The 17,936-nt window shown below is 41.4% G+C and overlaps 1 protein-coding gene across 7 annotated transcripts in view; it reads left to right on the forward strand.

The window, feature by feature from the left end:
* The window catches only part of ACTR3B (actin related protein 3B), a 77,904-nt gene that overhangs the window by 12,800 nt on the left and 47,168 nt on the right, over positions 1 to 17,936 (forward strand). For 4 of the 7 annotated variants that reach the window (XM_080818381.1, XM_080818383.1, XM_080818382.1 and 1 more), the window contains exon 2: positions 5,559 to 5,614. The exons of the other annotated variants lie outside the window; for them this stretch is intronic. In XM_080818381.1, coding sequence (XP_080674507.1) covers positions 5,559 to 5,614 — 56 coding nt within the window. The remainder of the gene's footprint in view (positions 1 to 5,558; positions 5,615 to 17,936) is intronic. 7 annotated transcript variants of the gene reach the window in all.

A 17,936-nucleotide genomic window follows, 5' to 3' on the forward strand; every position in this document is an offset into this window, starting at 1 on the left:
GTGAGAAGGGGTCTCCAGCCAGGGGACGCATGGAAGTAGCTTGAGTTTGAGAATGTGGCGTAGTTTACGTTTTCTTGAGAATGATGCCTATCTTTACTACGCTGGCTATCCTTTTGGAAGAGAGCATTCAAACAAACAAAAAAATCAAGGGCTTTTAACATCAGGATTGTTGGTCTTGATTCCTTATGTACACACCTGGGAAAATTTGGTTGACGTAGCTCTTGCCATTTGGATGAAAAGATACACGTAGACCTGGAAGAGAAATAATATGAAATTTTAATACAGCGAGGGACTTTCAAAGTTGAAACGAGACAGGAAGTTATTTAGGAAGATAATTGGTAGATTTGATCATCTAAACTGTCAACAGTTATATGCCAGGAAATGTATAACTGGGAAAAATTGGTGATGTATATAGGAGCAAGGATTCATATCCTTGGTACGTAAGGATTTACACAAATTGGTAAGGTACTAAAGCTCTAGTAGAAAATTTTCTAAGGGTAGTATGTGGAAAAATAAAGATGGCTCAAATGCCTCAAATAACATTTTTAAAAAATATTATTTATTAGAGCATGCGCGTGTGTGTGCAGGAGGGGCAGAGGGAGAGAAATTCAAGCAGACTCTGCCTGGGGTGTGGGCTGTCGCAGGGGCTCGATCTCACAACCCTGAAATCATGACCTGAGGTGAAATCAAGAGTCAGGTTCTCAACTAACTGGGCTGCCCAGGAGCCCCTCAAAATGATCAAATAATGGATCCTTTTACTTTTTGAATTAGGAAATATTTCCTGGAAATGGTAATATTTAATATTTTCTGGAAATCATACTATTTAACATTAGGTAGGGATTATTGTTATTTACCTTTTACCGATGAAGAAGCTGACATATGGAGGGATTAATTTACTTGCCCAAAGTCATAGTGCTGTGTTTTGGACCCAGTGTTGCGAGCCCCATTAAACCCCCTCACATCACAAACATGTGCTGTTTCAAAGAGTGCATATTGCCTATCTGTGTATGGCAGTAACGTAAATCTCCATTTTTGATGGCTGTAGAGCATTTTATGGAATTATTATGATTTACTTATTATGTCCTGTGTTGATGCATTTGGGTGTTTCCAGTGTTTTGTTGTTGTTTTGATATTATAATGCTGCAGTGAACATTTTTTGTTCTTTTCTTTGCCTGCGTCTTAAAGTGCTTCTGTGGGGTAGATTCCCAGAAATGTGCTGTGTGGACAATAGGGGATACGCATTTAAAATTCTGATAGAGAATGCGAAACTCCCGTGTATAATGACTCCCCGGCCTTTCGCTGCCGCCCATGGGTAACAGTACTCTTCCTGAGTAAGAGTGAGGCCTGGCTCAGTTGATTTGCCGACTTGTGTATGGAGAGTTCCTCGCACACGCCTCTCCCCATCTCTGCATCGCTCTGTGTGTCGGTGTAGTGTAGTCTTGAAGGCCGTGTGACCCCATGTTGTTGCCATTGTGAATGGGATCTTTTCATCCAGTGTGGATTCTCGATTCTCGTCAGGTTTTGTCTGTATATTTAGTAACTGGCCATCTCACTGAATTCCTCATTTCCTTTAATTTTCTACTTGATTTCCTTAGAAAGTCCGGTATGCAATTCTCATTTACAAATACATTTGGTCTCCTCCTTCCCAGTGTTACTCGTTTTATTTAGTCATTTGTGATTCATGTTATCTAGTGATTTCTAAGCATACTATCAGAACCATGGGGTTGGGACGGGAGATGCTGAAGGTACAGGAATCTGGGGCTTCCCGCCAGTGGTTCTGGGACGGGTACTGAGAGTATATATTTTAGATGTTTCCGTGGTGATCTGTTCAAAAGGTTTGGTACAGATTTTCTGGAAGCCTACCCAGGTGATCTTAAACCTGCCTGTCAGAGAAAGTAGGCCATGTTGCAATTTAAAAAATCAATTTGAAATCCTGTTTCTAATAGGTAAACATGTGGAGGAGTATTTTGAGGACCGGGGCCATGCTTTTCTCCCTCCTTAGTGTCCTCGTGGTACGCCTGCTCCATGCTGCCAGCTGGGAAACTGACTGGGAGAGAAAAAAAATGCTTTTTTGTCTTCATAAATGGTGTCTTGAACACAGTCCTTATTTAATAGTTGTGTTTTATGTGTTGATTTTTTTTTTTTTTTTTGGTTCTGCTCTTTATATAGTTGAGCTGTTGTAAAATTGCCTCTAAGGGGGCTGCCAGGCTAGCACTGGATTGTCATCCTGGGAGAGGCTTATAGGGTGAGTGCTTGTTAGGCCACATTTACAGTGTTACATTTAATATGTTCTCATTGAAGTTTGGTATGAGCCTCGGTTGATGAAGGTTTTATTAAAATAAATCTTGTTAAACATTCATTACATTGTGATTATTCAAAGAACAAAACCTCAAGTGTATTTGAGGCTCTGTAAGGAGTAGCAGAAAAATCTAAAGATATTAAGTTACCTTAAGTAATCTGAGTAATTTGTACTTTTGCTACGGTTTTTAATGGTTTCAGTTTTGGTAGGGGAGCTCATTGTAATTTGTTTATACCTAAAAACATTCATATGTCTTTTTTTAAAAAAGATTTTATTTATTTAATTGACAGAGATCATAAGTTGGCAGAGAGGCAGGCAGAGAGAGAAAGGGAAGCAGGCTCCCTGCCAAGCAGAGAGCCCGACGTGGGGCTCGATCTCAGGACCCTGGGATCATGACCTGAGCCGAAGGCAGAGGCTTAACCCACTGAGCCACCCAGGCGCCCCAGAACATTCATATGTCTTAATATTAGTTTGCCTCAGTGATGAAAATTGTTGTTTGCTTAATGTTATTGATGTTCCATTACCTGTGACTGGGTGACAGAAGGCCACCCTTGAAGGCTGTCTGTCCAAGAGAGTGCTGTGCCAGCGGGATCCCAGCATTCCAGCAGCTGTTGGCGAGTGGCCCGTGGTGGTGGCATCATCAGTATTCAGTTGAATTTTGGAGCTGTGGATCTAAGCGTGCCCCTGCCCATTTCTGCATTCTGACATTTTGCTGCTCTGGGCTGTAGTTCACGGTCGCAGGGTATAGGACACAGTTGGGGAAGGAGAGCTGATATCTGCAGGGTTTACCATTTGCATTTTATTTCTCCCACCGTGCAAGGTGTTTGTCTCTGGCATATAGAGTCACGTACAGCAGAAAGACTGAACACAGCCACAGACCATACTATGTGTGTGTTTTCTGAGATTTTTGAAATTTTAAATTAGGAAATATTTCAAATGTACAGAAAAATAACAATAGTGAAAAAATAAAACCTATAAATAGCATGTTCTAGCACTTTCTCTGTTTTCCTATTTATATATAAAACGCACCCTAGGAAATAGATTGTATTATTATCCCCATTTTACAGATGGAGAAACTGAGGTACAGATAGGTGTGGTAACTTGCCCAAAGCCACACATTTGGCGAATAACAGAGCTGGGACTTGAACCCGAGCAGTCTCGTGCCAGAGTGCGTGGTCATAACCAGCACGACGCACGCTTCACTTTCAGAAATAACACAGAATAGTAGATAGAAATGATACTTAGCACCTAATCTTAATAAGTGTTAATATTTTACTGTATTTGTTTCAGGTTTTTCTTTTCTTTTTTTGAAAATAATCTCATCACAGAGGCAAGTGCTTTCCTCACCTATAAATGAAAGATGATGCTAGATGGTGGGTCTGGCTTTTTGTGCCCCATCATCTTGCATTTCTGACTTTCAGCATCCCCCTTTCCAGCACTGCTCCTTTGCCCAGCAGTTGGACAGCAAGGACCTTTCCTTACACGGGTGAGAACTCGCTGGGCAGATCTTGCCGGAGTGCTTGCTGCTTCCCAGGCACAGTGCCAGGGCGGGGCTGCGACCAGGAAGAAGGACTGTGTTCCGTCAGCGGGTGGCTTGAAATCCATCAGTGTGGACAGGCAGATTCTTGAAGCTCGAGATGCGTATTTTTTGGGGGGGGGAGGGATTGGGTGATGTGGCCTTTTAAATAACACAGTCTTAAATTTGAGGATTTTAGTGATTTCTGACCTGCTTGCTAGGCTTCTTTAGCCTTGGGTCAGAAATTCAGTTCATTTGTATTGATTATTTGGAATATACTTCCAGAATGGTGGTTGAATTGGGAATTTTTAGAAGTTCAGGATATGTTGTCTGCCTTCTGGAAAGTCCTTGGCTCTGGGTTGGCTTTGAAACCTCCCTCTGGGTCTGGTGAGCCCTGGCATGGGGTCCACTTTGTTCGTGTGTCTGGTTATTTGTGGAACTTGGGGGCCCTCAGGGGGTCTTGGAAACTTCTCGTGGGGCCTGGTGGCTTTCAGAGCCCAGCCTCGCCCGGGTCCTTGTGGCACCAAGACGTCAGATCCCTGGAGACTGAGCAGTAAGGCGTGATTTAAATGGAGCTCACTTGCCGTTTTTGGCTCACCAAAGCTTATTCATTCACTGTGTGTTCAGAAATAGTAAAATTAGCATATGGTAAAATACATTGAAAAATCATAAAATTAATTTATTAGAATTTGGAATGTAGTACCACATCAAAAAATTTTAGTATCGAGCATCTTAAAATAATTTTATAAAATAGAATGAATTAATAAAGTTACTTTCAACACTGCTGGGGAGTGTTTTTCTTCATTACGAGCATTACTGCAGAACGTTGGCTCACTTGTCCAGACTTTACTGTTCATTACCGTAGGCCTAATAAGAAAGGAGGAGCTGATGAGTCTTTTTGGTTTTCAATTTTTTATTTCCAGCAGATGGTTCTCAGTGGTGGTCCCCCCCACCACTTTTTTTTTTTTTTTTAAATTTAAGGGATTAGCAAATGCTTTTGGAACAGATAGTAGTATTTTGGCATTTGTTTTAGTTAAGACTTTTGGAATCCATCACACAGAGGATCTTGACAGAAAATGGGCTCCTTCTGAAATGAGATGATAAAGAGATGCTCCTGTCAGATATTCTCAGGAGGTGGCAGTAGCTGTTTCTAGACATATGCCATGACATTTTAAGAAAATTATATAATCATTTTTACCCCCCACCCCCAAAAGTTCATGAAGTTTGAGAAGTAAGTACACTTCTTTGAGAGCCAGCTCTGGGATTTAGCCTGTATATTTAGATTGGATTTTACGTGCCCCCCCCCCCCCCCCCCCCCCCCCGCTTCACCTGCTGCTTGGCTTTGGGCAGCTGAATTAGCTCCCCGGCGCCTCAGTGTTCTCATCTGCTAAATAGGGATAATATTTACTTTCTTTACGGGGTTTTTGTAAAAAGCGAAAGAGTGTAAGAGCACTTGTAACGTTGGTGGGGATGCAGAAATGTGGTTTATGTGTGATTGCACGTGTGCAAGCTTGTCCCCGGTAGAGGGGACAACGTGTTCTGTCCTAACAACAGCTTGCTTATCTGAAACTAGGGTGTGCTTCTCAGTCATCAGAAGCTTTTTATTTATTAATTTATTTAATTCAAGTGGCCGCTCTGAGGCTTGCTATTTTTGGACTTGGAGAGCTTTTAATAGAAGACGCTAGTGGGATCCAAGGGAGAGTATTATTGTCTAAACCTGTGTTGATGACTTTGTGCTTTTAGGTACACCAAGCTTGGCTACGCAGGCAACACTGAGCCCCAGTTCATTATTCCTTCATGTAAGTACAGCCCACCCTCGTGCTTCTAAAGGATTGGGGTTCTCGACGGTCTGATTGTTTTTCAAGGTGTATTATTTGACCTGTCATCTGCTTTCAGAAGGCTGTTCTGGGGACCGGGGAGGGTTGTTAATATTGACACACCTAGTGGCTGAACGTTGCTGTGGACTGTAACCGCGGCCTGAGAAACCCCAGCCTTCCGACCCTCTGCTTGTCTCCTGATGAGCGCCTCGTCACTGTCATTGGCATTTCCCCCTGGCTGGTTGGCGGGGGCTTTTCCTTCAATCAAGAATGTCGGAGCTTCTTTGAAGAAGCATATCTGGTCCTTTAAGGTTAATTCGTAACTTAAATGAGTATAGTTTCATTAACTAGGCAGCTCCGTGGACTAAATATCCATTGTGCTGCACTATTCACTCTACTGAAAGACCTTTTTAAATATTTTTTTGAAATGAGAGGCCCGATGACTCTTTCATTGTGTTCAGAGTGTCTGCTTTTGTTTAAATTTTAGTCTGTAGAGGATGATCAACTTCAAAGAAGAAATGTTCTCACATTTTGGCAAGAGTGTATCCTCCCCACTCTTTGTTCCCCACGGCAGCATCCAAGGTCGGGTCAGTTGTTTATGGGGGAGAATTCTCCTCTGGAAGTATTCAAATTCTGAGTTGTTACTTGGAGACGGTTTACCAGAGTAATGTTTGTCCTTCCAGAGTAAAGGGAAACGCTGCCTCCTATATGTAGCTCTTGTAAGATGAGTTGTGATCTTAGAAATTCTGAGTTGTCTGAGTCCAGTGACATTTTTGTAATGACTGGCTCTTGTGAGCGGCGTGGAACAGGGAAAGCTTAGGAGAGCTGGGGACAAGGAGCTTAGCATTTATTCAAGGGAAGACGGAAGCCCTTTTGGGTGCATATGTGTGTTCTCAGGTTCCTTGAGCACAGTTGAGTCACCTCATTCTATTTCCTTACTGGCTGGGTGAAGTTGATCATGAATTTGACTTCTAGGTTTGAATTACCATGATGGGGTGTCTTCAATAAGAACCATGATTTGTCTGCTGTATCTTTAGTTAAAATTCATAATCTGGTGTCATAGTTTGCTAGGGCTGCCATTACAAAATACCTCAGACTGAATGTCTTAAACAACAGAAATGTATTTGATCCCAGAATGGAGTCCAAGATCAAGGTGCGGTCAGGACTGGGTTCTGGAGCGGCCGCCCTCCTTGGTCTGCAGATGGCACCTTCGCACCCTGTTCTCACTTGGCCTTTTCCCCGCGCTTAGTCCCTGTTGTCTCTTCCTCTTCTTAGAAGGCAGCAGTTCAATTAGATTAAGGCTCCACCTTATGACCTCATTTAACTTTTATTACCTCCTTCTAGTCCCCATCTCCAAATGCACTCACACTGGGGTGGGGGGTCCAACGTAGGAATTTTGAAGGAACACAGTGAAGTCCATCACAGTTGGTACTTTGTAGGCCAGATGAGTCTTTTGTGAATTTTATCGTCACGAGTGCCCCAGAACTTGACTGTTCCATGCTGGACTGATAAATTGGACTTTCTGACTTCTCAGAGCAGATTGGATTTTAACCTTGTTAAGTGCCACAGCTCTGAAAGGCTGACCTTGCACCTTTTGCTTTAACGCGTTGCCATTTAAAACTGCCAGCAGCATTCAGCGGGCTGGCCCGTTTAACCTGTCATCATTAACAGGGTGGAGAACTGAAGTCACTTATTAGCAGGATTTCATTCGCTGGCAGACAGCAAGGCGGCTCTCAGATGGGTGCTGTCAGAACCTTCACAGTAGCAGAAGCTAGAAAGAGCATCGAAATGTTAAAGAGGTGGGAGTAAAAGAACAGTTACATTGTCGGCTGAGTTTGCTGCAAGAGGTGGAGAGGCCCCAGGAGGCGAGGTGGGAAGATGTTTGGGCAGAAGCAGGGCTGTTGGGATAGGTAGAGGCCTGGGTTCCCTCGGGCTGTTGGCTTCACTGCTCCTCTTAGTACTGGGAGTGGAATCATTTTTCTGGCTAGAGAGGCTCCATTCACAAGGTGAAGTTCAAGACCCAGGCTAACGTGGCACCCGCCGAGGAAAGGTGGAGTTTGTGTGGACGTGTGGTCAGGCTCGCGGATGCTGGTGGACATAGGGGCGAGGCGCACTGGGTGTGTGGAGAATGGAAGTGCTCTGATGGCGTAGGAGATCCCAGCCCTGAGCAGAGCCGTTGGAAATGTGGTTGGAAATGTGCAGGAGGGCCAGACGAAGAGACTTGGCTCTCTTAAGGAATTTTAGTTTTATTCTGCATCCAGGAATTTTCACATTGTTCCTTGAGGGGCTCCCTCGGGCCTGCTCCCTGGACTGGCGAGGTGCCCAGCCCTGAGCCCCGTCCCACTTTACCAGGGCAGCTCCCCGGGTATCCAGTGTGTTTGTGCTTGTGTGCGTGGGATTTTCCTGATTGTTCGAGCAAAGGTTTTCCCTACCTTTCTTTTGTCTTTAAGTTGTGGGAGTATGTGAGAGTCACTGAAGTTTCCAGCAGAGGAGTGAGTGTATGTGTGGTAATCAGGTCTCTGGACAGAGCACGTGGGAGGTGCAGGGAGGGGTCAGGAGAAAGTAAGTCCATTTCAGACATTCTGTGTTTGCAGAGTTGGGGTGTAAAAGTCCTGTGGGCATTGGGTGATAGGCGTCATGCTCAAGGGAAGGTCTAGGCTGGAGATCCAGACTGAGCCCAGAGATTTTTTTTAAAAGATTTTTTATTTATTTATGTGACAGAAGGAGATCACAAGTAGGCAGAGAGGCAGGCAGACAGAGAGGGGGAAGCAGGTTCCCTGCTGAGCAGAGAGCCCGATGCGGGGCTCGATCCCAGGACCCTGGGATCATGACCTGAGCCAAAAGCAGAAGCTTTAACCCACTGAGCCACCCAGGCACCCCTGTTTTTTTTTTTTTATGAATTTTTATTTCAGCCAATAATTTTTAGAAGATAATATGGCATAGACCCGTGTGCCCACCACCCGGCATGAACAAATGCTGACATGATTTCATCCCGTACAACATAGTAAACATATGCATCAGAGTAGGTGCAGCCCTCTCCCTTTTCCTCCAGCCCGCCCCCCTGCCCTAGCGCTCCCTCCCCTGCCGGGTACTTCCTGTGGCCAGTGTGTGCACAGAGCTCCTCAGCTGTATGTTGCATTGGTCTGTCGTTTATATATTTGCAAATGATACCATACTGTGAATTACCTTCTGCATTGTCCTTTAAGAAAAAAAATCCCTCAATAATGTGTTTTTAAGATTTATCAATGTTGATATAAGCAGTTCTCGGTCAGAGTTCTCGCATTTGAATTTCAACAGTTCTTCTTTTCATTTGGGCATTTTCCAGTTTTCTCTAATACGCAGAATGGTGCTGTAAACCTCTCTTCACCCACACGTGCTAGCTCCCCAAGAAAAAGTAACGCACACATTGTCCAGGTGTGTACCTCTTCAGCCTTGCAGCTGTTGCCAGGCGGCTCTTTGGAGTGCCTGTGCTGGTTTAAACTCTCATCACCGTGGCGGAGGGTTTCTGTTTCTGCACAGCCTTGACAACAGGTGATGATGGGAGACTTAAATTTTTGCCGGTCTAATGAATGTGCTTTTCTCTGATGACTAGTATGTTTGAGCACCTTTCATTGCCTATTCATATCTTTGCCCATTTTTCTATTGCATTTATTAGTCTTTTTTTTTTAAAAGATTTTATTTATTTATTTGGCAGAGAGAGAGAGAGAGGGAGAGGGAGAGGGAGGAGGAAGCAGTCTCCCTGCCAAGCAGAGAGCCCCATGTGGGACTCGATCCCAGGACCCTGGGATCATGACCTGAGCCGAAGGCAGAGGCTTAACCCACTGAGCCACCCAGGCGCCTGCATTTTTTAGTCTTTTTTATGGAGTTTTATATACTCTGAATATTAATTTTTTGTAAATATTGTCTCCTATTTTTATGACATCTGTTTAAATGATTTTTTAAATGGAGAAATTTAAAATTTTGATATGGTTAGAATTTCATTATTTTCAATATGTAATTTGTTTCCATCTTGAAAAATACGTTTCTGTTCCAAAGTCGTAAAGACTTTCTAAATTTTCTTCTGGAAAAATTTTGAGTTTGTTTTTTGAATATGCTGTGAGGTGGTTACTTAGTTTCCAAAAGGAAGGACACTTGTCCCAGGGGCATTTATTAAAGAGTGCATTTTAATTTGTCATGCCTTTTCAATCATATTGGGGTACCATAATATGCTTGGGAATATTTCTAGTGTTTTTATTTTGTTTCATGTATGCATTTATTTATCTCTGCTCCATTTTCAAGCTGTCTAAATACTATTAATTTAGCAAGTGTCTCGATTTCTGGTAGGTGTGGTTCTTCTTCCTTTTTCTTTTTCAGAATAACCTTGGCTATTCTTAGGCCCCTACTCTTTTTTTTTTTTTTTTTAAATACTTTATTTATTTAATTGAGAGAGAGAGAGTGAGTGAGTGAGAGAGAGAAATTGAGAGCGAGCCAGGGGAGAGGCAGAGAAGCAGATCCCCTGCTGAGCAGGTAGCTCAGTGTGGGACTGATCCCGGGACTCCAGGATCATGATCTGAGCTGAAGACAGGTGCTCGACCCGCTGAGCCACCCAGCACCCTTAGGCCCTTACTCTTTATTATAGATTTTAAAACCAGTTTAAGCTTCATGAAAAATTGTAATGGGATTTGGTTAGAGACAAACCCAATTTATAGATTAATTTGGGAAAAATTTGACATTTTATGAATTGAGTATTTCTGTCAATGAATATGGTATATATTTTTTGTTGTTTATTAATGACTCTCATATTTTCAGTAATGTTTCCTAATAGTTTTCATAAAACTCATACACCTTTTTTGAAAAAAAGATTTATTTATTTTAGAGAGAAAAAATGTGCAAGAGCAGGGGGAGGGTCAGAGGGAGAGGGAAAGAGAATCCCAAGCAGACCCCCTGCTGAGCACAGACCCTGACGAGGAGGCCTGATGCCAGGTCCCTGAGATGATGACCTGAGCTGAAACTAAGAATTGACCATTTAACTGAGCCACCTTGGTGCCCCAAGCTCATACACCTTTTGCTAGATTTAACTTTAAATATCTTTATGTGTTTGTTGCTGTTGTGAGTTTTCTAAAATTACATTTTCTGATTAGTAATTGATAGCATATAGGAATGCTATTGAGTTTTTTTGTTTTTTAGTCCAACAATCTTACTTCTCTTATTTCTTCTATTAGCTTGAAGATTCTTGTAAGTTTTCTATGCAGACCGTTAACTGCAAATACTGGTTATTTTGTCTCTTTCAATCCCAATATTTCGTATTTTTTTTCTTGGTCTTTTGTACTGGCTAGAACTTCTTCCTTGCCACAGTAACTAGAGCTGGGTGTTTCTGTCTTTCTGATTTTATTTTTAAAAAGTTTTAAGCCCTTTTTAAAAAGATTTATTCTTTTAAGGGAGAAAGAGAGCACATGCACATGTGTGAGTGCAGGGTTGGGGGTGGTGGTGGTAGCAGGGTGGGGGGAAGAGGCTGAGGGAGAGGGAGAGAGAATCTTAAGCAGACTCCCTGCTGAGCTGAATGCAGAGCCCAATGTGGGGCTGGATCTCAGGACCCTGAGATCATGACCTGAGCTGAAATCAAGAGTTGGATGTTTAACCAACTGAGCCACCCAGGCGCCCCCGTCTTTCTGACTTTAAAGACAGTGATATTAGTGTTCCACTAGTGATTACTCTTGGTTTTTGTGGAAATGCTTTTTTCAAGTTAATGCAGTGCCCTTTCTAGCCCTTTCTATTCCTAGTTTACTAAGAGGATTTTTTTAAAAAATTGTGGATGGATATTAACATTTAAGGCCTTTTGTCTATCTGTTGAGATGATTATATGGTTTTAGACAGTTGAGCTCCTAATATGATGAATTATATTAATATATTTTCAAATATTGAACTGTCATTTATTTCATTCATGAGATAAGCCCTACTTTTATGAAATACCAACTACCTGCTGAATTGTATTTGGCAATATTTATTTGGATTTTTGCATCAATGTTCAAAAGTGAGATTGGTCTGTAATTTTCCTTTCTTGTACTCTTTTTGTCTGGTTTGAAAATCAAAATTATAGTGGCTTTAAAAAATGAGTTTTTCAGCTTTCTTTTCTGTTCTTTGGAACAGTTTATATAAGATTAGAATTATTCCTTGAAGGATTTGTCAAATATGTGAAATTTTTTGGGAAATGTACTAGATACATTAATTAAAACATTACTATTATCTGGTAACTACTGTGGCAAGTGTTTCTGAGATACAGAATTTATATCCAAGTAGATGTACTTGCCCTGGACACACTCCTCTGATAATCTTCCTTAGATTACCCTCAGATGACTTTTTGGCATTAGTAAAATAATCTGTCTCTTCTGGATACTCTTATTTATTTTTAAGATTTTATTTATTTTTTGACAGAGAGAGACAACGAGAGAGGGAACTTCCACAAGCAGGGGTAGTGGGAGAGGAAGAAGCAGGATTCCCACCTAGTGTGAAGCCTGTTGTGGGGCTTGATCCCAGGACCTTGGGATCGCAACCTGAGCTAAAGGCAGAAGCTTAACAATGGAGCCACCCAGGCGCTCCTCTTCTGGTTTCTCTTATTCTGTACCCATGGAATTTTTTTTTTTTTTTACCTGCAGAACTTTTATATTTTTCTTTATTAAGTTTAATCTTGTAAGTTTTGGTAACTTACAGGTAACTGAGGGGTTTTATTTTTTTTGTCTTCAAATATGTTATTTTGAATAATTTGAAATAATTATAGATTCACAAGGAGTGTAAACTATAGTGTGGAGAGGTCTTGTGTCCCCTTCTCTGTGTTTCATTGTAGACTATGTCTTATATGATTACAACACAGCATTAAGTCCAGGAGCTGGACACGAGTGCAATGTGTGTGGATTTCTGTTCATTTATCCCATTTGTAGATTCCTGTGATCATCCCTGCAGTCAAGCTACACAGCTGTCACACCACCACAGTCCCTCCTGGGCTAGCTCTTTATACTACCTCCCTTCCCCTCCACCATTCCTAACCTTTGGCATCTACTAATGTTTCTATCTCTGTGATTTTGTTTTTTTGTTTTTTTTTTAATTAAATTTTTTATTTATTTTCAGCGTAACAGTATTCATTGTTTTTTCACCACACCCAGTGCTCCATGAAATCTGTGCCCTCCCCAATACCCACCACCTGGTTCCCCCACCCTCCCACCCTGCCCCTTCAAAACCCTCAGGTTGTTTTTCAGAGTCCATAGTCTCTCATGGTTCACCTCCCCTTCCAATTTCCCTCAACTCCCTTCTCCTCTCCATCTACCCTTGTCCTCCATATTATTTGTTATGCTCCACAAGTAAGTGAAACCATATGATACTTGACTCTCTCTGTTTGACTTATTTCACACAGCATAATCTCTTCCAGTCCTGTCCTGATTTTGGTTTTTTGAGAATTTTTAAAAAATATTTTATTTATTTATTTAACAGACAGAGATCAGGGAGAGAGGCAAGCAGAGAGAGAGGCGGGGGGAAGCAGGCTCCCCACTGAGCACAGAGCCTGATGTGGGGCTCGATCCCAGGACCCTGGGATCATGGCCTGAGCTGAAGGCAGAGGCTTAACCCATTGAGCCACCTAGGCGCCCCTTTGAGAATGTTTTATAGCTGGAATCATATGGTATATGTCCTTTTGAGATTGGCTTTTTCACTTTGCATAATGCCCTTGACATCCTTGTACGATAGATTGTGTCTTTTCTTATCTGAGTAGTATTCCAGGGCATGGATATACCACAGTTTGTTTAAACATTCATCTTTGAGGGACATCTTGGTTATTTCTACTTGTTAGCTATTACAAATAAAGCTGTTCTGAAAATTGTGTGCAAAAAAAATTGTGTACAGGTTTTTGTGTGGACAAAAATTTTCATTTCTCTAGATAAATACCATGTAGTGCAGTTGGTGCACTGTATGGCAAATTTATGTTTAGTATTATTAAGAAACTGCCAATGTTTTTCCCAGAGTGGCTGTATCATTTTTCATTTCCACCAGCTGTGTGTGAGAGAGCCAGCTTCACTGCATCCTTGCCAGCCTTTGGTTTTGTCACAATTTTTTATTTCAGCTGTTCTCATAAGTATGTGGTAAGATCTCATCATGGTCTTAATCTTCATTTCCCTAATGACCAGTGGTGTCGAACATCTTTTCTTGTACTTATTTTCTGAGTATCCTCTTCCATTAAATGTCTCTTCATGTCTTTTGCCCATTTTCTAATTGGATTGCTTATAATTTTACTGTGAGGTTTTGAGAGATCTCTATATGTACCAGATATGAGTCCTTTGTTGGATATATGATTTGCAAATAATTTCTCCCATTGTGTAGTTTCTCTTTCCGTCTTCTTCCCAAGGTCTTCTGCAGAGCAAAAGGCTTAACTTTTGATACACCAGCTTTTGGATTCATTGGGTTTTCTCTGTTTTTCTATTTTAAATTTTATTGATTTTTGCTCTTATTCATGTATCTTTCTTTTTCTTGTTTTGGATTTATTTTGCTCTTCTTTTTCTGTGTTCTTAAGGTGCAAACTTAGATGATTGATTTGAGACTTTTTCTCTTTTCTCTTGTAAGCATTTAGTGTTTAAATTTTCCCATTTAGCACTGCTTTTACTGTGGCAATATCAAAATATCAAAAACACATTTTGATGTTTTATATTTTCATTTCCATGTCTTTCATGTAGTTTTTGGTTTCCCTGAGATTTTTTCTTTGACTCATTTAGAACTATGTGGTTTAATTTCTAGTTGTTTGGGGGATTTTCTTGCTATGTTTTTGTTACTGATTTTTGAGTTTATTCCATTATAGTCAGAAACCATACTCTGTATGACTTAATTTTTAAAATTAAAAAAAAAAAGACTTTATTTATTTGGCAGAGAGAGAGAGAGAAAACAGGCAGGGGGAATGGTAGGCAGATGGAGATGTGGAAGCAGACTCCCCACTGAGCAGGGAGCCTGACATGGGGCTTGATTCCAGGACTCTGGGGTCATGACCTGAACTGAAGGCAGACACTCAAACAACTGAGCCACCCAGGCATCCCTGTATGACTTTAATTCTTGAAAAAATATTAAGGTTTCTTTTATGGTCCAGAATAAGGTTTATTTTGGTTTGACGGGCACTTGTAAACAGTGTATATTCTGTTCTCATTGGGTGAAGTGTTCTTGTATATGTTGCTTAATTCCTGTAGGTTGATGGTATTGTTGAGTTCTTCTGTCCTTGTTCTATCAGTTGTTCAGAGAGAGGTATTGAGGTCTATAACTATAATTGTGGGTTTGTCTGTTTATCCCGTCAAGTTTTGTCTCATGTATTTTACATTTCTGTCTTTGTTAAGTGCACATTTAAGATTGCCATGTCTTCTTTTTTTTTTTTTTGATTTTTTATTTCTTTTCAGCGTAACAGTATTCATTCTTTTTGCACCACACCCAGTGCTCCTTGCAATACGTGCCCTCCCTAATACCCACCACCTGGCTCCCCCAACCTCCCACCCCCTGCCCCTTCAAAACCCTCAGGTTGTTTTTCAGAGTCCATAGTCTCTCATGGTTCACCTCCCCTTCCAATTTCCCTCAACTCCCTTCTCCTCTCCATCTACCCTTGTCCTCCATGTTATTCGTTATGCTCCACAAATAAGTGAAACCATATGATACTTGACGCTCTCTGCTTGACTTATTTCACACAGCATAATCTCTTCCAGTCCCGTCCATGTTGCTACAAAAGTTGGGTATTCATCCCTTCTGATGGAGGCATAATACTCCATAGTGTATATGGACCACATCTTCCTTATCCATTCGTCCGTTGAAGGGCATCTTGGTTCTTTCCACAGTTTGGCGACCATGGCCATTGCTGCTATAAACATTGGGGTACAGATGGCCCTTCTTTTCACTACATCTGTATCTTTGGGGTAAATACCCAATAGTGCAATTGCAGGGTCATAGGGAAGCTCTATTTTTAACTTCTTGAGGAATCTCCACACTGTTCTCCAAAGTGGCTGCACCAATTTGCATTCCCACCAACAGTGTAAGAGGGTTCCCCTTTCTCCACATCCTCTCCAACACACGTTGTTTCCTGTCTTGCTGATTTTGGCCATTCTAACTGGTGTAAGGTGGTATCTCAATGTGGTTTTAATTTGAATCTCCCTGATGGCTAGTGATGATGAATATTTTTTCATGTGTCTGATAGCCATTTGTATGTCTTCATTAGAGAAGTGTCTGTTCATGTCTTCTGCCCATTTTTTTTATATGATTGTCTGTTTTGTGTGTGTTGAGTTTGAGGAGTTCTTTATAGATCCTGGATATCAACCGTTTGTCTGTACTGTCATTTGCAAATATCTTCTCCCATTCCGTGGGTTGCCTCTTTGTTTTGTTGACTGTTTCCTTTGCTGTGCAGAAGGTTTTGATCTTGATGAAGTCCCAAAAGTTCATTTTCGCTTTTGTTTCCTTTGCCTTTGGAGACATATCTTTTTTTTTTTTTTTTTTTTTAAAGATTTTATTTATTTATTTGACAGACAGATCACAAGTAGGCAGAGAGGCAGGCAGAGGAGAAGGGAGGAAGCAGGCTCCCTGCTGAGCAGAGAGCCCGATGCAGGGCTCGATCCCAGGACGCTGGGATCATGACCTGAGCCGAAGGCAGCGGCTTTAACCCACTGAGCCACCCAGGCGCCCCTGGAGACATATCTTGAAAGAAGTTGCTGTGGCTGATATCAAAGAGGTTACTGCCCATGTTCTCCTCTAGGATTCTGATGGATTCCTGTCTCACGTTGAGGTCTTTTATCCATTTTGAGTTTATCTTTGTGTACGGTGTAAGAGAATGGTCGAGTTTCATTCTTCTACATATAGCTGTCCAGTTTTCCCAGCACCATTTGTTGAAGAGACTGTCTTTTTCCCACTGGATATTTTTTCCTGTTTTGTCGAAGATTATTTGACCATAGAGTTGAGGGTCCATATCTGGGCTCTCTACTCTGTTCCACTGGTCTATGTGTCTGTTTTTATGCCAGTACCATGCTGTCTTGGTGATCACAGCTTTGTAGTGAAGCTTGAATTCAGGTAACGTGAAGCTGCCAGTTTTATTTTTGTTTTTCAACATTTCCTTAGCGATTCGGGATCTCTTCTGATTCCATACAAATTTTAGGATTATTTGCTCCAGCTCTTTGAAAAATACCGGTGGAATTCTTATCGGAATGGCATTAAAAGTATAGATTGCTCTAGGCAGTATAGACATTTTAACAGTGTTTATTCTTCCGATCCAAGAGCATGGAATGGTCTTCCATCTTTTTGTGTCTTCTTCAGTTTCTTTCATGAGTGTTCTGTAGTTCCTCGAGTACAGATTCTTCACCTCTTTGGTTAGGTTTATTCCCAGGTATCTTATGGTTCTTGGTGCTGTAGTAAATGGAATCGATTCTCTAATTTCCCTTTCTGTATTTTCATTGTTAGTGTATAAGAAAGCCACTAATTTCTGTACATTGACTTTGTATCCTGCCACGTTACTAAATTGCTTTATGAGTTCTAGTAGTTTGGGGGTGGAGTCTTTTGGGTTTTCCATATAAAGAATCATGTCATCTGTGAAGAGAGTTTGACTTCTTCATTGCCAATTTGGATACCTTTTATTTCTCTTTGTTGTCTGATTGCTGTTGCTAGGACTTCTAATACTATGTTGAACAGGAATGGTGAGAGTGGGCATCCTTGTTGTGTTCCTGATCTCAACGGGAAGGCTGCAAGCTTTTTCCCATTGAGGATGATATTTGCTATGGGTCTTTCATAGATAGATTTTATGAAGTTCAGGAATGTTCCCTCTATCCCTATACTTTGAAGCGTTTTAATCAGGAACGGGTACTGGATTTTGTCAAATGCTTTTTCTGCGTCAATTGAGAGGACCGTGTGGTTCTTCTCTCTTCTCTTATTGATTTGTTCTATCACATTGCTTGTTTTGCGAATGTTGTACTGGCATAAAAACAGACACATAGACCAGTGGAACAGAGTAGAGAGCCCAGATATGGACCCTCAACTCTATGGTCAAATAATCTTCGACAAAACAGGAAAAAATATCCAGTGGGAAAAAGACAGTCTCTTCAACAAATGGTGCTGGGAAAACTGGACAGCTATATGTAGAAGAATGAAACTCGACCATTCTCTTACACCGTACACAAAGATAAACTCGAAATGGATAAAAGACCTCAACGTGAGACAGGAATCCATCAGAATCCTAGAGGAGAACATGGGCAGTAACCTCTTTGATATCAACCACAGCAACTTCTTTCAAGATATGTCTCCGAAGGCAAAGGAAACAAAAGCGAAAATGAACTTT

This window comes from Martes martes (assembly GCF_963455335.1).
Source record: "Martes martes genome assembly, chromosome: 11".
NCBI lineage: Eukaryota > Metazoa > Chordata > Mammalia > Carnivora > Mustelidae > Martes > Martes martes.